Genomic DNA, 24,669 nt, shown 5'->3' with positions numbered 1-24,669 from the left:
TGTGAATGTAGATTTGATACCTATTATTTATTCAAAAAAGTTCTTTTTGAACTCAAAAATTTAATCTAAAATATAGAAATCAAACTATATAATAAAGATGTATAAGTTTAGAATTTTTATAATTTGGTTAAATCTGATTTTGAATTTGTTAATCATAAATTTTAGGAATATTTTTTGAATTTAGATAATTTTCTAAAATAAAATTATTAAAATGATTATGAAAATCTCAAAAATAAAATTAATAATGATGTAAACGCTTTTGTTTAAGGTTTATATATTTAATAGTTGGAAAGTACATTTTAGTTATTTTTAGGGAAATATAACGAATAAAAAAATAGAGAAAATTTGCTTTTTTGTTGCTAAATTAAAGTGGCATTATTTATTAATGATATTATCCTTTTAAGAAATATTAATTTTGATAAATTATTAGAGTCTTAAGGAAAAAAATATAAAGATATTGATTTAATTGAAATTTTATAATAAGAATTTAAATGAATTAATAAATATTTTTTATAAAAATTTATTATCCAAAAACATTATATTATATTTATTAAATTTAGTTATTTTTTTTATTTAATCAATTTTTAATAAAAATGTTTTTTATTTAATTAAATAATATTTAAATATAATTGGTTTTAGTTGTATTTTTATAATATAATTAAATGCCTTAAATACGAAATCAATTTTTCTTTAAACTTAAATCAAAATAAAGTCTAATATTATATTTTCGGCATATAACTTTATTGATTAACGGATATTCTTTTTTAAAGCTCAATGTGATTCTTAAATAAAGCATATATTAATTTTTATTTTTTCTTTAGTTTTTTTAAAAATTCTATCAAAAAAAAGGAGAAAATAAAAATGGATAAAGAACTTTTTTATCATTTATTAAGTTTAAAAAAATTAAAGAAGAAAAGATAAAAAAATTATATTTTTACGTAAATTTAAATAAGCATACAATATATAAATATAATGGAGTTGCTGTTTTTATAGACTTGAAAGTTCCTAGTATTAATTATGCTAATCATCATAATTTGGTATACAGAAAAGTCTCCTTTAATAGTGTTAGGAAATAATTGAATTTTATTTATAATTATTATTGGTAAAACTATACTTCAGATGATTCCTAGTGTGAATTATTAAAATACTAGATACTTTATAATTAAACTACTCTAATTATTAAAAATATATAGAAAAATAGTTATAAGGGATTTCAAAGGAGTAATATTTAAGAAAAAATATGCATAGTATTATTTTATTAAAAATAGTATTTAATATTTTATTATTTAATAACTTTTTGTTTGTTTAATATTAGTATATTCTAAAGTTTTATATTAAAAACATTATTTATTATATTTTTTTTAAAAAAAATATTAAATCATATATAATAATTATATTTAAATAAAAAACCTTAAAAATTTAATAAAAAAATAAATAATTAATTTAAAAAAAATTCAAATGAATATGGATACATATAACAATAACAATCCTCAAGCTGAAATTGAAAGATATTAAAGAACCGAAAAAATTGGTGAAGGTACCTACGGTGTAGTATTCAAGGCCATAGATAAACAAACCAACCAAACAATTGCTTTAAAAAAAATTCGTTTAGAGCATGAAGACGAGGGAGTTCCATCCACAGCAATTCGAGAAATATCATTACTAAAAGAAATAAATCATCCAAACGTAATTCGCTTAAAAGACTTAGTATATGGTGAGAACAAATTATATTTAATATTTGATTTTTTAGACCATGACTTGAAAAAATATCTTGAATTAACTAGCGGTCCATTATCCCCTTAAATTGTAAAAGATTACATGTTTTAATTAGTTTTAGGAATAGCCGTTTGTCATGCAAATCGAATAATACATAGAGATTTGAAACCTTAGAATATTTTAATAGATAAAAAAGGTCAAGTACAATTAGCTGATTTTGGACTTGCAAGGGCTTTTGGTCTTCCTATGAAAACATATACCCATGAGGTTGTTACTTTATGGTATAGACCTCCTGAAATTCTCCTAGGTGCAAGATAATATTCTACTCCAGTCGACATTTGGTCTTTAGGGTGTATTTTTTCAGAAATGGCAATGAAATAGCCACTTTTTGTTGGAGATTGCGAGATAGATTAAATTTTTAAAATTTTTAGAATTATGGGTACTCCAAAAGAAAATACATGGCCAGGAGTTAGTTAATTGCCAGATTTTAAGAGTACTTTCCCATAATGGTAAGGAATTTCTTTGGAAAAATAATGCCCAAATTTAGATTCAAAAGGTATTGATTTGCTTAAAAAAATGCTTTAATTAGATCCTACTAAAAGAATTACTGCAGAAGAAGCATTAGAACATGTATTATTATAAATTTAAATTTATATAATAAAAATGTATTTATATATATAAATGATTATGTATATATATATATATATATATAATATTATATATATATTTATATATATTTATTTATATTTATATATATTTTTATATAAAGCCTTTTTTTGATGAATTAGATAAGAGTAAATATTAATTATTAGATTGAAACACAAATTATTAATATTTTTATTACCAAAAAATATAGAAATATATATAATAACATTTTTTTTACATTTATTATGTTTTTAAATAGTCTTTATATTAGAAAGTATTTTTTTTTTAAAAAAAGTTTAATTAAAATATATTTTTTTACTTATATTAAATAGTTTATTTAATATTTTTTCTTTCCATTAGAAAGCATTTTTGTAAAAAAAAATTAAAAATATAAATAAAATTATATATTTTTTACTTAATTAATACTTATAATTTATTGTAAATTTTTAAAAAATTTCATTTTATTTTAACATCTTTTTTAAATTTTTTTTTTATTAATGAAAAAAATATAAATGAAAAAAAAACTAAAAAATATATCAAAATATTTAAATTATTTTCATTACTTATTTTTATCATCCAGGGTAATTTCTTCTATTTGAGGTTAATTTAGTTAATAATAATATTATTACAATTGCATTTATTACTATTATTACATAAGCATTTATTAATATTAATATTACATAGCCATCTAAGGATTATAAGCTGCCGGAGTTTATTATTATTAAGTACTTTATTATTATTAAGTTAATTAATCTAGCAAATTCTAACACAAATGTTTTGCGTTTTAAATTTGTGAATCATTTCCGATAATTTCAAATATTTTATGTGTTTTTTGGACATTCAATACATTATTATTCATCACAATTTTCGCTCCACCACTACACCTGTTTATATTTATAATATTACATCCATTTTTTCCTATAAATGTTCCCACAATTTCCACAGGAACTTCAAAAGTATCCTTTTTTGTATTATTTTTATATTATTCAATATAATCGAAAATAAGTTTATTTGCTAATTCACATTATTCTTTAGTACCATATACAGTAAAATCTTTAAATTCTTCTCCTTAATTTTAATTCGAATCCATTAAAATATATGAAGCTTAACTTTAATTTTTAATTTATTTTATTGTCTCTCCACCCTTACCTAAAACTAATCCTTTATATATATATATATATATATATATTATATATATATATATAATTAAATATATATATAATTTTTTTTATATTTAAAAATATATTTATAAATATAAAAATATTTATGTCTATTTAATTTTTTATTTTTTTTTAAATAATTACCAACATAATTAATAGGAACTTTGACAATAAATTTATTTTAAGCTGTATTAGGATTAACTCCTTAACAATTATTATTATGATCCGCAACAACCTCTTTTAACTATTCGCTTTTAATTTTATTTCTAGTAGCCTCATCACTAAAGAGAATTCTTTCAATTTCACAACAAGCCTCTGCCACTTCTTTTTCTGTTAGTCCGTAAATTTAAATATTAGGATTTGGAGGTTCGTTTTTAATAATAATCTTACACCTAGTTTTTTCCTATATTCTTTTCTAATTTGACCCTTTAGGTCCTATAATCAATCCTACATAATTAAAACTGCTATCTGTGGGAATATCAATAGTTCTAACAATTGTTTTCATACCCAATTGACTTTGCAAATCTTCCTAAGGTTAAGGTTATGCTTATATACCTGCCTATTATAATACTAAGGCGTTTAAGTTTTATGATTTTATTTCTATATCATGTGGATTTCCTAAATCATGCTTTCTTTAAGCATCATCTAAAATGGATTTTAGTTGAGTTTTTAATTGATCATCTAATGTAGGATTTGGATTAAAGCAATATTTATCTTAGTTCCATTCACCAGATGGCTTGTCCGATTATTAATTTAAAGGTTAGATCGGGGCGTCTGAAAATTTTGTCCTTTTTTTTTCTTATTATTATTATTATTGTTTTTTATGTTTTTTTTCTCTGCTGCGACTTCTACTTTTGCTTTTGCTTCTTGAATCGTATTTTTTTCTTCCCATTTTTTTATATTTTTTTTTTTTCCTGATTTATTTATTTTTGAATTGTTTATTTTTTAGTTTCTCTTATTATGTTTTTGATATTTATTTTATTAATAGCTTTATAATATATTTATATATTAATTTTTTTCTATTTTTTATTTGATTTAATTATATTATATTTTTTATTTATATAATTATGATATTTTAAAATATAAAGAAAATAATAATAACTAATAATGGAATGATTGATATATTAATTTTTTTATTAATTAGTTTTATTTTTTAAAAAATAAAAATAATTCTTTAATTTTGAATTATAAAAAAATATATAGTAATAATATTATAAAATATGACAGAAAATCAAAAAAATTATAAAAACTAATTAATACAAACAACAAACAATTTTTTTACAATAAAATAATAAGTATAATCTATATAGCTTTAAAATAGTATATTTTTAAAAAATTATATTCAAAAATATATATAAATAATTTATCAAGAGGATAATAATAAATAAAATCTTAATTTTTTATATGAAAGATTATAATATTAAGTCGATAAATTGGGATTAGATTTAAAAGCTTAAACAGAATAATTAAGTTCAAATGTATTTATTTTAAATAAAATAATTAAAAAAAATTATTTAATATTATTAATATAAAAGATTTGTTCTACTTCTCGATTAAATACCGCATAAAAAAGTGCTAATAAAAAAGAACATCGTTAATTTAGAAAAAAATTGCCAAAACAATAAGTTTTTATAAAATTAAAAATACAAATAACTATATATATAAATAATATATCTAAAAAAAAAAAAAGCCTTTTAAAGCATTAATGAACGCTTCAAAGGGTTTTTTATAAAAAGAAATAAGTAAATAAAGAGAAAGAAAAAAACCAATAGAATAATTAAATTCAAAAACTTTCAATAATAAATTGTTAATAAATAAAATATAAAATATTTAAATAAATAAAAAAAAAAAAATAGGACAAATAATGTTTAATTTGATATAGGAAGATCATTTTATTTTCAAAAAAATATTTTATCTTAACCTGGAAGGATATCTAAAACATAAATGATTTCAAGATAAATTCGTAAAAATCCGTTTACAGAATTTCCTCCTATATCAATGTCTGATTTAGATAAAGGTCTAATTAATTTAGTAAATTAAGGGTTTATTCCTAAAGATTTGGATTTAAATTCAATATTTAACTAAGGTACACCAGTTTTATCAGCTTCAAGAAAATAGTAAAATTTTATAAATAAAAAATTATATTCATTAAAATTTTAAAGATAGTTTCCTTTTTAAAATAAAATATTTCACGATAATATTGATATAAATACCGATATATCACATAAATATAAATTAGATTAAGATAATAGTAATAGATTTTTGCCAGTAAATACAAGCAATAATAATTTATTTATAACTTCAACATCGACTGTATTCAAAAGAACATAATCAAACAAAAGGTTTTTTAAAGGAAAACAATTTCAGAATAAAAATTAGGAAGATATTAATATAAATTAAATATCAAAAGCACCAATAAAAATTGAGCAAACCGAAATTTTTAAAAAAATGCGTTTCTTCGTTATAAAAAATGGGTAAATATAAAAAGCTAATGATGATTTTAAAGAAATTAAAAACGAAAATTATTAAATTTGGGGTTCAATAAATGGACTTATTAAGAAATTTGAAAATTTAGCGATCAAATATTAAATTAAGTTATTACATATAGACACTCTAAAGGTATTTTTTTTTTATTTTAAAATAAAAATATTAAAATAAATAAGTTAATAAAATTAATTGATGATTTAAATAGGATAAGATTAAATGATTTAATTTCTTGTATTCCTAATTAAGAAATGGTCAAAAAAGTAATTCCAGCAGAAGATATTGGATGTTTTAAAGGAAAAGCTTGGGCAACAATTAAAATAATTTGTAGTTTTAGAATGAGATAAGCAATAAGAGATTTATAAAAAATGAAATTAAAATAATATAATGAATAAGAGAAAAAATAGAAAATCTTTGTTTGGTTAAATTTTAAATTAAAACAAAGATAATTAAAATAAAGATTCTAAGCTAAAATAAAATATTATGAAGATAATATACAAAAAGATTTCAAAAAAAATTTTAAATAAATATTTTCAAATAAAAGAATAGAAATTCATTTAAATAGTTTATCAATATCTGTTAACTTTTATTTATTATAATTTTTAAATTATATTTTATAAAAATTAGTAATTTTAGAAAATGACAATGGAAAATTATAAACAAAAATAAAATTTATAAATTTCAAGAATATTTGCAATTAAAGATCCGAATGTAATAAAATATATAAAAAAAATTATATATATATATATATATATAATATATATTTATATATATTTTTATATATATTTATTTTTATTATCTATTTAAATAGGTCGAAATCATATATATTTCTCCTTATTAAATTTAATAAGAAATAATAAATTATTATTTTAAAATTTTAGAACTTGGAGAATGCATTGATTTTAAAGATAAAATTCATTTTATATATCCCGAAAATTTAAATATATATCCTGAAACATTTTCTACTTCAAAACTTATTTTTTATTGTCCAAAAGCTTTAAATAAGATAAAACAAATAATATAAGGAAAACAAGCTATTTTAATACCTGTAAAAAATAAACTAAAAAAATACTAAAATAATTAAAATAATAGGGTAAACCATCTTAAGAAGATATATAACTAGGAATATTTTTTCAAATTCCAATATTTAGTGGTCCTTTTGAATTAATAGACTAATATAGCAAAAAAAGTCAAGCAAAAATTCTTTTTGATGAATGCTAATTTCCTTCAGCCCCAGGTGCTGATAATATAAAATCTGAAAGCGATCTATTCGATAAACTAACGATCTTAATATCTAAATACTCTAATGTAAACATATGGCTTTTTAAAATAGATAATGAAATAAATGGGAGAGGAATTGCTTTTTTTAACTTAGAAACAATAAGAGCTTTAACCGAAATAAGAAAATAAAAAACTGAGCTTGAAGAAAAACATGTATTAAAAATTAGGTTATTAAATAAAAATATAAATTAAATTAATTAACATATAAAATAAAAAAATTAGAGAAATTATAGAATCTTTATTACCTTTTAAAATTTAAATTTCTATGCCAACATTATTTTAAACATATTAGGAATTTTTAAATTGTTTTTTAATAAATAATGGTATCATAGAAGCCTGTCCATTAGCCTTATAATAAGAAATATATTCTTCTTCAATTTTATTTAAATTAAATCCAGATAGCTCCACTACAGTAATGTCTTCATATGATAAACTGTATGGGTCTGAATATGTCAATTTTGGTTGCAATTTTCCCCAAACATCACTTCCTTAACTAAACATAAAACATTTATGTAACACAATAGGAAATGCCTTACATAATAAAGGTATATATGGTTATATTACAATAAATTTAATAGCATTTCCAGATCCTACTAATAAACTAGGCCACCCTCTATTTTGGATTATAGGCTTGGATTGCTATTTAAATGATTATAGTGCTATTTTTTTTATATTTGATTTCCTAATATAGGGAAAATTCGATAGAAATAACGGGAAATATTTTCTTAGCGATTAAAATGAAAATTAAGAAAATTCAAACATTATTGATGAATTTGAAGAACGTACATTCATGTATATCCCTTATATTTTCCATTAAAATTTAAAAAGTATTTCATTTAAAGAAATGTTCAATTTATGTAGAAAAAATGGTATTTCATATGATGTAGAGAAAAAAGTGGGATCTGTATTTTTGCTTGTGGACGAAATCGAAAAAGGAATTGTTAGTTTAATAACTATTAGTGAAAATCAAAAAAAAAATATGAAATAAATAACAGAAGCTGTTAATTTAATTTTATAAATTGGTACTAGTAATCTTTAAAAGGAAACTATTTTAAAAGATGATAATAAGAGGGTAGATTAGTTATTTTTAATTAATATTGCAAGTAAAGTTAGGTAAATTAATAAGGCCTACGAAACTTAGTTACTTCAAGGAAATTAAAATATTAATAATTAGTTTATTTTAGATGAGAAAATTAAAAACTGAAAATTTTTATAAAAATTTTAATAAGGTTTTTATAAGATATTTAATTTAAAATTTTATATATAAAGTATTTTATTTTTATATTTAAACATGTAGGTTAATATAGGTTAAAATAATTTAATAAAATGAATTACATAATTGATAATTTATTTTTTTAAGTAATGAATTAATAAATATTATTTAAAAAAAAAAAATATTATATATATTTTTTTTTTTAAATAAAATAAATAATTATTTTAATAGTATTTTAAAATTAAAGAAAAAAAAAAAAATTTATATGATAAAAAACGAAATAAAATAAATAAAAAACATTAATTATTAATATTCAATAAAATAGTAATATTTAAATAAATTATACTTAAATAAGAAATTTGAAAAATATGTTTAAAATATAACATATAAAAATTATTATAAAATAAATATATAACTAACATACATTGTATGTAAAATATATTTTTGTTAATTTTTTTTAATTAATAAAAAGAAAAATATAAAGTATCATATTGAAAAAATGCAAAAAATATATTTAGAAAAGATATAAATGAAATTTAAAACATTTATTTTAATAAAATTATTAGAACAATTTTATATATAATTTTTTTTTTATAAGTATTCCATTATATAAATTTTTATATAAGAAAAAAAAAAAATATATATCATTATTTCGCATCAACAGTATATGGACAAAAAACACATCCTACATCAGCTGCATGAGTATCAAATTAAACATCACCAAATTTTTACTTTTTCTCAATAATATCATTACTCATAATTAAATAGAATCTATCCCAATCTAAATAATCCATTTATCCTATTTATAAATCAAATTATGCCTTATTCATTGATTCTTAATAGGTTTGTTTTATTTTCGATGTTTTCACTAATCCTTCTTGATTTGGAGATAAACTTAAAAATATTTAATACAATTAATATATTTCTTAATCGTTTAGCCCATTTTTTCTATATTTTTCAACATTAAAATTTTCTATTTTTTAGTCTCTAGAATTATCTGCTCCCATTTATTCTTTTATTTTATTTTTATTTTTTAGTGTATATATTTAAATAGTCAAATTATTTATTTATTTATTTTTTTTATTATTATAATAATGCATTTGTGGGAATGCTTATTAAAACTATTTAAAATTAAATATATATTAAAAATTATAATTTTTTTAATTTAATAAATCAGTAAATAAAATATAATTATAGATAAATATAATTTTTGTTGTAGATTAATTAACCAGCTTTATAATTTTCTATTTGATAATTTAAAGAATATTAGTTTATAAAATTATATATTATTTTACAAAAATTAATGTTAATTTAATTAATTATTTCGTTTCTTAAACATAATTTGTATAAAATATAAGTATTCTATATTTAAAAAGTAATTTTTTATTCAAAATTTAAATCAAATATTGAAATAAAAATATTTATTCATAATAAAAATTTAGCTTTGATTATTAATTTATATAAATATTATTTTTATAAATAAATCAATAATACTATGTTTTTGTTTTTATGAATAATTTTTATTTAAATATAAAAATATTTTTTAGCGCATATGTAAAAAATTAATTAGAAATTATATATAAATCAATTAATTATAAAATTTGTTTTATATTTAATTAAAAATACATTAATTTTATAAAAATTATTAGTGTTTTTATATGATAAAATTATTGGCAGTAAAATAGAAATCTGTTTATTATTGTATTAAAAATATTGCATTAATTTATTTAATTATAAACACTATTATTTTAAAAAAACTTTATATTAAAATTAATTTTTTTATTTTAATTTCATCGATTTTTAAGAAAAAAAAAAAAAAAAAAAAAAAAAATTAATATATATATATATATATATAAATTATTCTATAAAAAAACAAAAAAAATGAATTAAAAAACAAACTTCTTATAAAAAAAGACTATGAAATTCCCCTATGTTCAATATGTTAAGAAGAAACATTACAAGATTTAATGAGTACATAATGTGGTCATATATTTCATACACTTTGTATTTATTAACATTTAGAAATTCAATCAAACTGCCCTATGTGCCGAAAAAAGCTTTTAAAAAACGGTTTAATTGCTTTGAATTTTAACATTTAATAAAAAAATGATTTTTTGATGAAGTTTTACGAAACTTTGGGAGAAGATTGGTGTGAGAATTTAATAAAAATAAAAAATGAATTAGAAGAAAAAGTAAAAGAATTATCCAAAGTTTAAAATGAAAAAAATGAAATTTATTAAAAAAGTTTACATTTAATACAATAATAAGAAGAATTGTAAAAAGAAAATCAAAAATATAAATGCAATATATAATTTTTATAAGAAAATAACCAAATAATACAAATGCAATATTAAAAATTAAAAGATGAAATAAAAAAAAAGAAATTTAAGAAAAAACTAATATTTTTTTAATAGATTAGTAAGAAAATAACATTGAACAACTAAAAAAATAAATAAAAGAATTCGAAGATTAGAAATTGCGTCTAAATGTTGTAAAAAAAAAGTCTAATATAGAAAAAGATGACCTTAAAAAAAAAATAAAGAATAAGATATTTAAATAAAAAGTCTTTAAAAAGAAATTGATGAACTATAAAATTAATTCGATTAACTTAAAAAAAAATATATGGATTTGAGTGTTACAAATTCTTTAAGTTTTAATGAAAATTCGAATTTTACTAATAATTGTTTCAAAAATACAACTAAAAACCCTAATGCTAGGCTGTTTGATTATAAAGATAATAATTAATAAATAGATTTTAAATAACAATTTAAGTTTTTTCCAAATTAACATGAAAATTCTATTAATTTTTAATAGTTAGAAAAAAAAACACAGAATTTAATATTTTCTTAAGAAAAAAATGAATATATAATTTATTTATATATTTAAATTTTTAAATTTAAATATTATAAAAAAAAAAAATATTTTATCAATTTAAATAAAAACTATTTTTTTATTAATAAAATTTATTAAATTTATAAAATAAAAAACTACTTGTATACAAGAAAAGAAAAAATTAAGGAAAAAACAATTTTTGAAGTAATATAAATATAAATGAATATGTATTAAATATATATAAAAATTTATAAATATAAATTTATATAAATATATGTGTATATTCATTTAAATATATATATATATATATTTTATTTTTAATATTTTTTAAACTTAAATATTATATAATTTAAGAAAGAAATTTTTAATTTTTCATAAATTTTAATAAAATAAAATATTTATATTTAATAAATATTTTAATTATAATTATATTATTTTTAGTTTAAAATAAAAACAAATGAAATCAAAAAAATAAAGTTTATTTTTTAACAAAACAAATATACATATTTATATAATCACTGAAATTATTCTTCTTATTTATATTATAACTATTTAACCTCTTTTAATGATTAAATTTATTACAAAGTTTTTTCGTATAAAGATAGAGCTTAACTTGCAATTTTATATCTAATCTAATTAATATCCTTGACTAAATTCGATAGATGTTATACTTTTTCCTAAGCAAAATTAATTAATAATTTATTATCTTTTATTAACGCATAACTACTTCTATATTTTTTCTAAGCTAACCCAAAAATTAATTTAATATCTTATTTTCTAACATTTTCAATTATAAGCATAAAAGTTTACTTCGAAGAATTGTATCTAATTTAGAAGTTATTGACTAAAAAAGCTAAGTATTTTTCCTAAGCATTTTAGATTACAGGAAGAGTTTAAATATAAGTAGGGAAATATTTAATTTATTCAAGATAACTATTAACTATTAATTTTCCTAGCAAATTTAAGTTAAAAACCAACTTTTTAGCCCTTTAACTTAACAAAAGTTTTTCTTCTTGATTTTCTTCTTATTCTATATTTTTTCTTAATTTAATTTTTTGTTCATTTATTAGTTTAATTATTTAACTTATACTTCTAATTCATCTATTAATATGTTACCATAAAATTAAGCTTACTTTATTAAATTTTGTTTAGTTTATTAAGTTTTTTCCACTATTTTATTTTTAGTTTAGACAGTTTTTTATAAAACATTAGTTTTTAATTCTAATAATTTTTTATTTGTAAGTTAAACTTAGATTATTGTTTAATCTATTCTTTAATCAATATTGCTTGTTACTTTTTAAACTAAAGGCAAGTTAGTTAATTTTTTAGCATTTTCTTCAAGGAATGAACTATTAATTCTTGTTTTTAAATAAAGGGTGTTTGTTAAAGATACTGATTTATCGAAAAATTTTTAAGCATAATTATAGGTAATTACTTGTGCCATTTGATATGTTTTTTTTTTTGAATATTATTGATTTTTTTTTTTTTTTTTAAGAATTTTTTATTAAATTAATTTATTGTATATGTTTATCTTTTAATTTATTTTTTTAAAAAATAGTTAGTTTTATACAAGTTGACGTAAAACAAATTAATACATATTTACTAATAAAAAAATACTACATGTGTATATTTTTGAAAAAAAAAAATTAAAATAAAAAATATATTCATGTTATAATTAATTAAAGTCATATATTTTGATATATAATCATAAAATTAGAATACTATATAATTTTATCCAATTGACGCAACTTATTAATACATAATTTTCGAAATATATAAAAAAAGAAATTAAATTAATATTTACAAAAGCAATTATTATTTTATTAAATAAAATAGAAAATAAATAAAATATAAAAATATTGTCCACACCAAAAAATATACTAAATATAAAATTATTTTATTTTACCATTTTTTTAACTATATATAGTATATATAATATAAAAAAATTAATATTTTTTTATAGTTTATCCTTATTATTATTTTTTAAAATTCATATACAAAACCATTGTTTTAAAAATATAAATTCTTGAATTAAAAAATAATTAAAAAAATAAATTATTAAAATATAAAAAAAATTAAGTTAAATAAATAATTTATTATTTTTAGACATTTTTTATTTAATATTTTATAACATAGTTATTTTATTTTCTATTATTATTATAATTATTTAATTTATTTTATTTTATTATTATTTCATTATTGTATGACGCTATTAAAATATAGTAACAGTTAATATCCAATTTAGCATTTAAATAAATACTTAAAGAAAAAAATGAAAAAAAATATATTTTGTAATATAAATTTTTATTAATAATAATTAACTAATTATTCACAAATTAATTTGTATTAAATCAATCTTATTTTCTCGAACAAAAAAAAAATATTTCTTTTTTTTAAAAAAACATGCTATATAAACTTTCATTTATAATATTATTAAAGGTTTTCTTATAATTATTAAAAAATTATTTTTAAAAAGCTATTTTAGCCAATACTTTTATTGGCTAAAATATTAATTTTAATAATTAATTCTTAAATTCTAAAAAAATATCTTCCATATTAGATGGAAAAATTAATATAATAATATACAAAATACTATAAGTAAAATAATATATAAATAAAATATAATTATAATAAAATATTTTTTTAATAATCATAAATTATTAGAAATTTAAATTAAATATTTTATGTAGAACTTTTTTAGAAATTTTAATTTTATTAAATTAACTAGATAACTTTTATCTAATATTAGCGTAATACTTTAAAGGAAAATATGATATTTCAAATTAAATTATTCAAATAATTTTGTAATAATTTAAAAGAATATGGCATTAAATAAACTTTAGTTAAAGCTAAATACAACCATAAAAGTAGGTTAAACAACTTAATAATCTTGTTAATAAGAATAGGTAATAAATAATAAAAAAAATAACAAATATTGAAAACTTTTTGAAAATATGAAATTTTTTAGAACATTAGTAAAATAAATGACTATAAAATATATTATAATTTTATTTTAAAAATATAAGAAAACAATTTAAAAATTTTATATAGTATATTATTCTAAATAATAATTATAATATATATGTTATATGAATAACTCTAAATTTTTATATCAAAGAAAAATAATATATTATTAATTCTATTTTTATAAATTAAATATATATTAACTATTTATATATTAAAGTTTTTAATTTTAAAAATAACATATGATTTTTTAACTTAAATAATAACTATATTTGATATAAAAAATTTTAATTACAAAAATCAATTGAAAATATTGAAATTTTTAATTTTAAAATATTGAAATTTTTAACTTTTTTGTTTTTTTTTTATTATAAAATTATATATATATATTTATTATTATTAAAATTAATTTTTTTTTTTTTTTCCATTTATCATAAATAAACAATTGTTTCATAAAAATTTAACTTTACAAATAAATATTAATTTCAAATGTGATTTTTTAGTATTAATTTTTTATAATTTTTAAATATTAATTTGTACTTATATAAAACCTTTACAAAAATAAATAAATTAATATACATATGCACGGAATTTAAATTTTGGCTTTACACAGAACAAAAAAATGCAATTAAAATATAAAGCAAGAAAAATCACTTTCTTAAACATAAATAGAGCATATTTCATAAGATATTTAATAGCAATAAGATTTGAATAATTTGTATGTACATGAAAACGATAACGATATAAATTTAGATGAAGAAAATTAATTAATAATGGATTAATTTTAAATAGAGAAAAGTCTTGCAAATAAAGAAGGAGATTATTTAGCAAATATTTATGTAGAAAAAAATAAAATGACATTAGAACAAAATATATTGACAAGTTAATTGCATTAAAAATACTAAAAACTTAAAATACACAAAAACATTAGACATGTATTTTTTAAGCTATTATTTTTTTTTATAATAATTAAAAATATAATTTAAATAAAAGCAAAAAAATGATATTGCACCACATATATTTTTATAATTTTTTATTTTAAAAAGTAACAATATTTGATTGGGATGATACCATTTTTTGCACATCAAGCCTTTAAACATAAAAATTCAAAAATTTAACAGAATCATAAAATAAAAATATGCAAATGCTAGATGAAAAAGCAGTAAATTTTTTAAAAAATAACTATTCATTTTTAAATAATAGTCATAATTAATAATGTAAAGTCTTTAATATGGATCAGTTTATATTATCACAAATGCACTATTAGGGTGGGTTGAATAAACAAGTAGCTATTTCCTTCCATATGTAAATAAAATATTGTAAACCGAAAAAATATAAATAATATCTGCAAGAAGTAAATACGAATAATATTTCCCAAACGACCATTTAAAATGGAAAATTGAAGCTTTTAAAGATTTATCTAATTATTTTGATAAATAAGTTATTTTATTTATAAGCTTTTTTTTTTGAAAAATGAAAAAAAAAAACATATTATAGATTATTACTAATATAATATGTATAGGAGATTCACATATTGAAATGTAAGCTTCTCATCATTTAAGCAAATTGTTTTAAGTTTTTCTTGTAAAAACTATAAAATTAAAGGCTTAACCTAGAATTGATGAATTAGTAAAGTAACTTTAATTAATTGATTAAAATTTTGAATAAATTTATAAAGAATTTAAAAATCTTAAAATAAAATTAGAAAAGTAATTATTTTTATTTTTTAATTTTAAAATAAATATATAAATATATAAAAAATAGAAAATATTGATTATCTTCAAAATTTTGTAAATAGATACATAATAAATATATTAATAAATAAATAAAAAATATTATATTTATAAATTATTATCCTCAATATATATATTTATTTTGATATATTAAAATATAAAATGAAAAATTTTTATAATTATTATAATTTAATTTATTTATATTTCTCAATTATATTATTTTTAAAAAACATATATATAATGTAAAATTATTTTTCCAAAATATTTATTTTATATATAAATAAAAAAAATATTAAAAAAAATCTTTTCTTTTTTTCTTATATATATAATAAATAAATTTTTCCTTAATAAAAAAATAAAATAAAATAATTTTTGTCATTAAGCTAAACTAGACATTAACATATACATAGATTATTCAATTTATTATAAAAGTGTAATAATTTCCTAATCTCTTAAAACATTTGGATTAGCCATAAACTTCATTTAATCTTCTTCTTCGAGTTTAAACTTTTCAAATACATAATCATTTAACATGGTTGATATAATAATAGGTATTTACTACACAGTTTCTTAATTTTAAGACATCTTTGATATAGCTTCTTTAATAAGGGCTGGTTTTTCATTCAAAAGATTAATCTAATATTGAATTAATTCTTTCATTTAATCTATAGTAACTTGCACATTAATGTCATTTTTGATAAATTCTTTCATTTTTTATCTCATTGTGGCTTAAAGCATATAAATTTCTTAATATCTTCCTTATTCCATTAATTAAATTACGGAATCTTCGAATTCTTATGATGAAATTCCTAATTTAGCAATTATTTATTTGTTTGCATTTTCAAGTGATTTTTCTATGTCTTCATTATATTTCATTATAGCATCTAAATATTATTCACTAGAATTATTTTAGAGTAGTTATCGGCGCAAATTTCTATTAGTTTTAGTCATTTGAACGTATTCCTCTTCCACTAACTTAATTGAGTTTTACATTATCTCGTAGATATATTCAATACTGTTCTTATCAAATTTTAATCCCTATAAATAAGTACAAATCTCGTTCAATTTTGTATTATATTCACCACCTTATGGACACTAAGGGTTATTTTATTATTATTATTTTTATTCTTAATTTTCAACTTTTTTTAATTAATCTTAGACAGATTCAAGCTCAACTTCAGATTCCTTTGTTAGTTAGTGTAAAATGAAAAGGGCGGTAGAGGCTGCAGCTGTAGCTCCTAGGATGTATTTGTTTTTTTATATGAAATTTATTACTTTTTCCATTTTATTCTTATTTGTTCTTTTTTTTATTTAAGTTTATCTTTTTAATTATTTATTATTATTTTAATGTTAAAAAAATATTTTTATTTAAAATATTTAATTTCAATTATATATAGTCTTTTTGTTTTTATTTTATATTTATACTTGCTTTTCTTGATTAAAATATTTCATATATATATTTTTTTGTAAAAATAATATATGCGGATTAAATGAAAACTAAAAGTATAAAAAAAACTAAAAATAAATAATTTTTTCATATCTCGAATTTATATATTATATTTTGATAAAAAAAATAAGAATTTTTTTAAGTATTAGTTTTTTTTTTGATTTATTTTTTTAAATTAATATTATTCTAACTTTTATTAAATAAACACTAATTTTTAATTAATTTATTTTACAAAATAATTTTTTGATACAAATATAAAATATTCTATTTAAATTATTAAAAAATAAAACTAAGATTGAAAGAATCAATTTTAATTGTTAATTTATATTCTATAAGTAATAATATTTGTTGTTTAATAATATATTTAAATTTAATATAAACATTTTTATAGAAACAATTTTTTATTTTAACATTCTTGTTTTATAAAATAAATTATAATTATAATAATTTGTTATAAAAAAATAATTTTACAAATTTTTATTAATTTATAATGAAAATAATTTAAAAAAAAAGAAAGAAAAGTACTATATAAAATAAAAAATTTAAATGTAAATTATAAATTGTTTAATATCTAGTTAATTAAATTTGAAAATAAATTATAAAAGAAAAAATATACCTTATTTAACAAAAAAAATTTAAAAAAAATCAAAAAAATGAGAATGATCCAAATGCCTAATTAAAGTGAAACTCATTATTAAAGTTTTTAACGTCCTTATATAGATTAATAATAAGTATAATTTTATTCATAAAGATAATTATCAAGGGGTTCAAATTATAATAATAATACATTACAAAGCTATTAATAACAAAAGGTAATTTACTCTCCAATAGTTAATAATTAAAAAAGATAATTATAGCAAAGATAATAAACTTAAATATTGCCATAATAATTAAATTAAAACAACAATTTACAAAATTAAATTTACTAATCGACACAATAATAATAACTTTAATAATATAGCCAATTGTATTAAAATTCAATTTAATTAAATTAGCAAATAAAATTAATTCCTAAAAATAATTAACACATTTAAATAAATTAATAAAATATGCAATATCAATTAAGCACGTAATAATTATAAAATTAATAAAAGTATTAGACCTAGAAATAATAACAAACATAATAAAAGTAAATATATTAATAGTAATAATAAATATAATGTAATTAATATCAATAAATATAATAAATTCCTTTAAATTAATAAGCTTAGCAATAATATTTAATATAATAAAACTAATAATAATATAATTAATAATAATAAAAAAAAAAAAAAAATTAATATTATTAATAGAATTAATAAATTTAATAATAATAGTAATAAATTCTTTAATAAAAATAGTTATTTCATTAATAATAAAACATATAATAAATTTAATAATAGTAATCGGAAATCAATACATCTGAATAAAAAAATCATAGTTAAAATATTATTATGAGTAATGAAAATCAAGCAAATATAAATAGTTTTTAAAAAGTTTAATTTAAAACAGTAAAAGAATGTATCAAGAATTTCATAAATTAATAATCGGAAGGTGTTTCAACATATCAATGTACAATTTAAAATGCATTAGAAGATTCATAAAAATAGCAAGAAATGAATCCTGAAAATAGTCTAATAATACATTCTTTTGGATTAACTTAAGAAAATTTATATTAAATGTAAACTAAATAGAATATTATAGAAGCTTCTTTTAGCAAAGATATAATATAATAGTAATAATAATAGTAATATTAAGAGTAATAATAGTAAGAGTAAGAGTAATGGTAATATTAAGAGTAATAATAGTAAGAGTAAGAGTAATGGTAATAATAATAGTAATAGTAATAGTAATAGTAATAGTAATAGTAATAGTAATAGTAATAGTAATAGTAATAGTAATAGTAATAGTAATAGTAATAGTAATAGTAATAGTAATAGTAATAGTAATAGTAATAGTAATAGTAATAGTAATAGTAATAGTAATAGTAATAGTAATAGTAATAGTAATAGTAATAGTAATAGTAATAGTAATAGTAATAGTAATAGTAATAGTAATAGTAATAGTAATAGTAATAGTAATAGTAATAGTAATAGTAATAGTAATAGTAATAGTAATAGTAATAGTAATAGTAATAGTAATAGTAATAGTAATAGTAATAGTAATAGTAATAGTAATAGTAATAGTAATAGTAATAGTAATAGTAATAGTAATAGTAATAGTAATAGTTTTTTTATAATAATTTTACTAATATAAATAAATCATATTTATCGGCTTCGGCATAAAAATTATATAATTTAGTCAAAAAATTTAATAATATTTCTTCCGAAAATTTAGACGATTAAAATTTTTTATTAAATGAATAAAATGTAGATAATAATAAAATTCGATAATATTATGATATCAATAGTAAATTAACTATAAAAGAACCGGAAAATAACAGAAATATGAATGAAAAAATGCTATTTTAAATTAATAATATTAAATAAGTTTAATAACTAAATTAAATACTTCACAATTAGAAAATATAATTAAATGAAATTTAATAAAATAAATTATAAATAAATAAAGATTAATAAAGCAATTATCTCTAAAGCACAAAAAATCAAAATAATTATTATGGATTTGATTAATTTAAAGATAACGAATTTGAATAAAGAAATTAAATTTAATAGTAATATTAGAATAATCTTTTAAACGAAATATAATAAAATAAAGACGATCTTTTATCAAATAACTATGAATCAATATAAAAAGATGAAGAATTTATCAAAAACTAAAAATAAAAATTAGATGTTTAAAAAGCAACTAATTAATAAGTTAAAAATACATTGAAAATTAAAAATAATAATAATAAAAGTAGAAATAATTAATTAGTTTAAATTTAAGAACAGTTAGTAGAATAGGTTTCAGAAGAATTATATTAAAACAGTGAAAATAATTAATAAAAAAATAATAATTTTAATCAAATTTATAATAAAAAAAATAATTTATTAGCAGAAATAGATTTTTTAGATTAGCAAATAAAAGATATGGAAACTGAGTAAAAAATTTCGAAATAATCTTCTAACACGGAATTAGAAATAAATAAATTTTAGCATAAATTAAAAGAAAATAATAGTCTAAGTAAAATAAATACATAAATAAAAGATAAAAAGTAAAAATAATAAATTAAAATATTATTTATTTATTTTATAAAAATATAAATATTAGTGTGATGAATTTTAATACATATTAAAGTTTTTAAAAAAATAAAATAATAAATAATAAATATGAATAAAAACCTTTATCTTGCTCAAGTTTAAATGCAAATTTACCTCTTTTTCTTTAAAATATAAATAAGTTATATATAAATAAAAATTCAAGAAAAAAAAAAATGTAGAGTAACGATAATTTAAAAAGTAGTTAAATAAATTAAAAAAAACAAGAATAAAAATAAAATTTAAAATAAAAAATTATAAGGATAAAAAATAAATGAAAAAACAAAAATTCATAATAATTGTTTATTTAATATAAAATTTTATTAATATTTATATATATATATTTATATATATATATTATAAAAATTTATAATTTTAAATATTATTATATATTTTTTATATTATATAATATTAAATATTTCTTTTTTTTTATTTAATTTGCAATATGTTATTTTTTTTTTTAATATAATTACATATTGCAAATATATTTATATATTTTCATTTTTAAAACCAAGGTAAATTAATTGAATAATTTTTTTTACTAATATTTCCAAAAGGAACAAACAGTTCTAAACTATTTTTTTAATTTCTAAATTATTCTTATTCCCATACTAACAATTATTAATCAAAATATTCAAAAGACTAATAAAAAATATGAATATAAATAATTTTTTTTTATTTTTATTTATTTTTATAATATAATTTTTTAAATAAACTTAATCAATAATAAAAAAAGTACTTTATAAAATTATTTATTTCCTTTATTTTGACTAAGTTTTTTAAAATATTTACTCAAAAAATTAAAATAAATTATAACTGTTGTATATATATATTTCATTTTTTGTTGTTTTTTTTATATTTTTTAAAAACACAATCAAAAATAAAATGTCAACACTAATTTTTTTTGTTCGACTTTTTTTATTTTTGATTTAGTTTTTTTTAAAAAAATATAAAACATCAAAATAAGAAATTAGAAATATTAAAAAAATTATAATATCACATTATTTTTTTAAATTTCCGTTAAATTATCAACATCTCTTCTATTTTATTTAGCAGAACTTAAAAGCATTCTTTTATGAAATCCTGAAACGTTCTCATTTTTATTTAAAAGTTAACTATTAGGTCTAGTAATGCATTAAGTAGATGTAGATACCGTTTATCCTAAAATATTAATACTTTCTGTTTAACTAATATTCTTAACTAATTATTTTTAAACTTAAGAAGCACCTATACTAGTTTATGGCCTAACTGAATTGATATAATTTTTTTAAATTCCGGTCTAAGAGTCTAAATTTAAACCTGTTAAAGGCCTTTTATTTGCAGTTTAAGGTCTCAAAACTATCGGAGGCGGAATAGTATACGAATTTTTTTTGTTTTTTTAAAAATAATGGCTATAAGCCTGATCTTTTACCATTTGTCTGTGCAGATTAACTTCTTATTTTACTTGAGTTATGAATGCGTTTTAAGGTCTTTATTATTGTTTTTTTTAATAGGTAGAGTTTTATTAAATTTTTTCAATTTTGTTATAATTAATCTATGATTTTTAAATTTTTTAGCCTATTTAATTTTAACTACTATCGATTTCATCTTCAGATTCTTCTGTTTCTTTATTTACATCTTTTTATTATTTATTTATTAATTTTAAAAAATAACAGTACCTTTGTATAGTTTTCCGTTTATTTTAGCTTAATTAACTAATTAATTAGCATTTCTTAAACGAACTTTTATTTCTTCATATAATTACGAATCACGTAGTAAAGAACGAAATTCTTATTAAAAATTATCGTCATTCTTTAATATTAAATCAGTTTTATTTTTTCTTTGGCAATATATTACTCCTCCTTTTTATACATTTATCGACCTTCAAATACCATCTTTTCTAAATTATATTAATATTTCATATGGTTCTATATTTTAGCGTCTGGGTTTTTTTATGTAGAGGCTTTAGCAGATTCTATTTTAAATAATCCATACTATATTTTAAATAAAATGTAAAAAATTTAAATTATTAATATAATTAAAAATACTTTATCCCTTTCAATATCCATAGGAATTTTGGGTATTTTATCAATCTATTATTTATTTAGATAAAATATAAATATTTAAAAATATATAAAACTATATATATATTTAGTATTATTTACAAATTAATGTCTTTAAACTGTATTACATACTAAATATAAAAATTCATGAATTTAAATTATTCCTTTATATTCAACAATTTCACTACATTTTTTAATCCATTCTTTGAGGATATCTTGACTTATAACTTTATTTATTTTCTAATATTAATTTTATAAAAAAAACAAATAAATATATTTATATTTAATATAAAATAATAGGGTTTGCCATTAATAAGTTATTTATAACGTCTTCGTTTAAAGGAAGTCCTGTAGTCTAATGTTCCATTTCTTTAAGCACAAAAATTAGTACTGCATTCCTTATTTCTTCTAACCTATATTTTATTTAAAATTAAATTTTTAAATAATAATATTATTTTAAATAATATATATGTACTTAAGTAAACCTTTCAAAAATATAATTATACTTGATTCAATAATTTTTATAGATTAAGATGTATACATATTATTTAAAAACTTTATAATAATAAAATATTTTATCAAATAAAATATAAATACTCTAGGAGTTCTTTAAATAAATTAAGCCGAATGTAAAATCTCAAATATTTTTTAAATTGGTAATTTCGATGTAGACTATATCGTATCGTCATATTATTCCATATATATATCTTTTACTGCTTTAAACATAGGATATAACTTTTTTAATATTTATCATATTTTAAATGTTATATTTTTTATAATTTTTAATTTATATAAGTTTAATATAAGTTATATTTTTTGTTAGAAAGATTAAATAATTACTTCTAAATATTATACACATAAAGCCCTTTTTATTAAAAAATTAATATTAAAATTTAATAGTTTAGCCTATTTTTTACTCTAAATCTTAAAGTTTAATACTGTCATGTATTTCTTTTGGATTTAAAATTCCGTAAATTGTAAAATCTTCGCGTTCCATATTTTAAAAAATATAATTTAAATTTATATATAATATTTTTTTTTTTAAATGATTAATAATATATTTTTTAGAAATGTGATTTTTATTTTATGTAGATAGGTTTTGATTTATATTAATTATATGTTTCTATAAATAAAAATTATAATTATTTAAAAAATAAAATAATTAATGTACAAAATATATAAATATATAAATTTAATAAAAACAAAAAATTATTTATATTAAGTAAATTTCTAATATTTTTAAGTATTAAATTTTAATTTTTTTTCAAATATAATCCGTATTTTTATATTTTTTATTACTAATATTATATTGCTAATTTATTAATTGCTAAATTTTATTTTCCAAATTCTATTAATTTTTTTTTTTTAAATAAAAAAAATTAATTACTTCTTTCCAAACCGAAAATTATTAATTATTTTCTGAAATAATTTTAAGTAAATTAAGTTGAACATCATCTTTAATAATTTATTTATATTCTTACTCATTTATTACTTATTTTTCCATAAAAATATAAGGATGTTTAATATTAGTAACAAAGTCAACATAATTATTCAATTATTATCTACTCAAATTTATATATTTTTATTTAAATTTTTTTTATATTTTTTTTATATTTTTTTTGTATTTTTGTTTATATTTTTTTTTATATGTCTTTTTATTTTTATATTTATATTTATTTTAAATATAATATATAATAAATACTTATATTCAAAAAAATATCCTTTGTCAACAAATTATTATTTTTGAATTATTAAATTATTTATATAGTTTTACGACCTAAAACTTTAACTTTTCAATTTATCAGTAAAATTAGTTTGAATAAGCGACTAAAATGACTTATATGGTGTATTAATATTTTAATGTTTTAGTTTACTTGTAGACCCTGTAGAAGTATTTCTCACATTTTAATTATTATCATCTGAGTATTAATAATTAAATTAATCTGCACATTATGATGATGCTTTTATTTTTC

General features: G+C 16.3%; 7 protein-coding genes across 7 annotated transcripts, besides 33 other annotated features; 3 read left to right on the top strand and 4 right to left on the bottom strand. All coding sequences in view use genetic code 6, as the record gives it.

The window, feature by feature from the left end:
* Positions 1-1,458: 1,458 nt before the first annotated feature.
* Positions 1,459-2,660, top strand: IMG5_107000 (protein kinase domain protein; the record flags this gene model as incomplete). Its single annotated transcript, XM_004035005.1, has 2 exons — positions 1,459-2,346; positions 2,486-2,660. 2 exons carry the CDS (start codon positions 1,459-1,461, stop codon positions 2,531-2,533), a joined length of 936 nt encoding a protein of 311 aa, XP_004035053.1. The 3' UTR covers positions 2,534-2,660.
* Positions 2,365-2,453: a microsatellite.
* Positions 2,387-2,453: a microsatellite.
* Positions 2,387-2,473: a microsatellite.
* Positions 2,407-2,482: a microsatellite.
* Positions 2,661-2,903: 243 nt separating the features above from the next.
* Positions 2,904-4,413, bottom strand: IMG5_106990 (kh domain protein; the record flags this gene model as incomplete). The annotated part of the gene is made up of 2 exons (XM_004035004.1): positions 2,904-3,522; positions 3,666-4,413. The coding sequence occupies 2 exons, from the start codon at positions 4,411-4,413 to the stop codon at positions 2,918-2,920; spliced, it is 1,353 nt and encodes a 450-aa protein (XP_004035052.1). The 3' UTR covers positions 2,904-2,917.
* Positions 2,982-3,034: a microsatellite.
* Positions 2,982-3,042: a microsatellite.
* Positions 3,526-3,582: a microsatellite.
* Positions 4,399-4,452: a microsatellite.
* Positions 4,453-4,525: 73 nt separating this feature from the next.
* Positions 4,526-4,584: a microsatellite.
* Positions 4,585-5,519: 935 nt separating this feature from the next.
* IMG5_106980 (IQ calmodulin-binding motif family protein, putative) lies at positions 5,520-8,490 on the top strand (the record flags this gene model as incomplete). The annotated part of the gene is made up of 6 exons (XM_004035003.1): positions 5,520-6,140; positions 6,185-6,583; positions 6,633-6,716; positions 6,817-7,053; positions 7,098-7,453; positions 7,509-8,490. The coding sequence occupies 6 exons, from the start codon at positions 5,520-5,522 to the stop codon at positions 8,488-8,490; spliced, it is 2,679 nt and encodes an 892-aa protein (XP_004035051.1).
* Positions 6,438-6,467: a microsatellite.
* Positions 6,511-6,548: a microsatellite.
* Positions 6,740-6,791: a microsatellite.
* Positions 6,743-6,779: a microsatellite.
* Positions 6,767-6,811: a microsatellite.
* Positions 8,491-8,861: 371 nt separating the features above from the next.
* Positions 8,862-8,914: a microsatellite.
* A 221-nt stretch (positions 8,915-9,135) lies between these two features.
* On the bottom strand, positions 9,136-9,398 carry IMG5_106970 (hypothetical protein). Its single transcript, XM_004035002.1, has one exon. The coding sequence runs from the start codon at positions 9,327-9,329 to the stop codon at positions 9,144-9,146; it is 186 nt and encodes a 61-aa protein (XP_004035050.1). The 5' UTR covers positions 9,330-9,398; the 3' UTR covers positions 9,136-9,143.
* A 550-nt stretch (positions 9,399-9,948) lies between these two features.
* Positions 9,949-9,981: a microsatellite.
* A 323-nt stretch (positions 9,982-10,304) lies between these two features.
* Positions 10,305-10,330: a microsatellite.
* Positions 10,331-11,538: 1,208 nt separating this feature from the next.
* Positions 11,539-11,641: a microsatellite.
* Positions 11,586-11,643: a microsatellite.
* A 704-nt stretch (positions 11,644-12,347) lies between these two features.
* Positions 12,348-12,388: a microsatellite.
* A 767-nt stretch (positions 12,389-13,155) lies between these two features.
* Positions 13,156-13,187: a microsatellite.
* A 154-nt stretch (positions 13,188-13,341) lies between these two features.
* Positions 13,342-13,410: a microsatellite.
* Positions 13,411-13,934: 524 nt separating this feature from the next.
* Positions 13,935-13,970: a microsatellite.
* A 632-nt stretch (positions 13,971-14,602) lies between these two features.
* Positions 14,603-14,649: a microsatellite.
* An 861-nt stretch (positions 14,650-15,510) lies between these two features.
* IMG5_106960 (protein kinase, putative) lies at positions 15,511-16,194 on the top strand (the record flags this gene model as incomplete). Its single annotated transcript, XM_004035001.1, has 2 exons — positions 15,511-15,735; positions 15,793-16,194. The coding sequence occupies 2 exons, from the start codon at positions 15,511-15,513 to the stop codon at positions 16,192-16,194; spliced, it is 627 nt and encodes a 208-aa protein (XP_004035049.1).
* A 125-nt stretch (positions 16,195-16,319) lies between these two features.
* IMG5_106950 (hypothetical protein) lies at positions 16,320-17,343 on the bottom strand (the record flags this gene model as incomplete). Its single annotated transcript, XM_004035000.1, has 1 exon — positions 16,320-17,343. A coding segment is annotated over one exon (939 nt), but the record flags the coding sequence as incomplete, so codon positions are not given.
* A 1,344-nt stretch (positions 17,344-18,687) lies between these two features.
* Positions 18,688-18,736: a microsatellite.
* Positions 18,737-19,179: 443 nt separating this feature from the next.
* Positions 19,180-19,683: a microsatellite.
* Positions 19,203-19,271: a microsatellite.
* A 132-nt stretch (positions 19,684-19,815) lies between the features above and the next one.
* Positions 19,816-19,849: a microsatellite.
* A 1,131-nt stretch (positions 19,850-20,980) lies between these two features.
* Positions 20,981-21,013: a microsatellite.
* Positions 21,014-21,021: 8 nt separating this feature from the next.
* Positions 21,022-21,074: a microsatellite.
* Positions 21,042-21,121: a microsatellite.
* A 1,122-nt stretch (positions 21,122-22,243) lies between these two features.
* On the bottom strand, positions 22,244-23,251 carry IMG5_106940 (hypothetical protein; the record flags this gene model as incomplete). Its single annotated transcript, XM_004034999.1, has 6 exons — positions 22,244-22,271; positions 22,491-22,627; positions 22,682-22,726; positions 22,799-22,936; positions 23,004-23,109; positions 23,172-23,251. Coding segments are annotated over 6 exons (534 nt in total), but the record flags the coding sequence as incomplete, so codon positions are not given.
* Positions 23,252-24,271: 1,020 nt separating this feature from the next.
* Positions 24,272-24,359: a microsatellite.
* Positions 24,272-24,377: a microsatellite.
* Positions 24,378-24,669: the final 292 nt, after the last annotated feature.

This window comes from Ichthyophthirius multifiliis (genome assembly GCF_000220395.1).
Source record: "Ichthyophthirius multifiliis unplaced genomic scaffold scaff_1120509250883, whole genome shotgun sequence".
NCBI lineage: Eukaryota > Ciliophora > Oligohymenophorea > Hymenostomatida > Ichthyophthirius > Ichthyophthirius multifiliis.
Note: the sequence above shows the minus strand (reverse complement) of the source record. Positions and strands in the feature narration are given on the sequence as shown.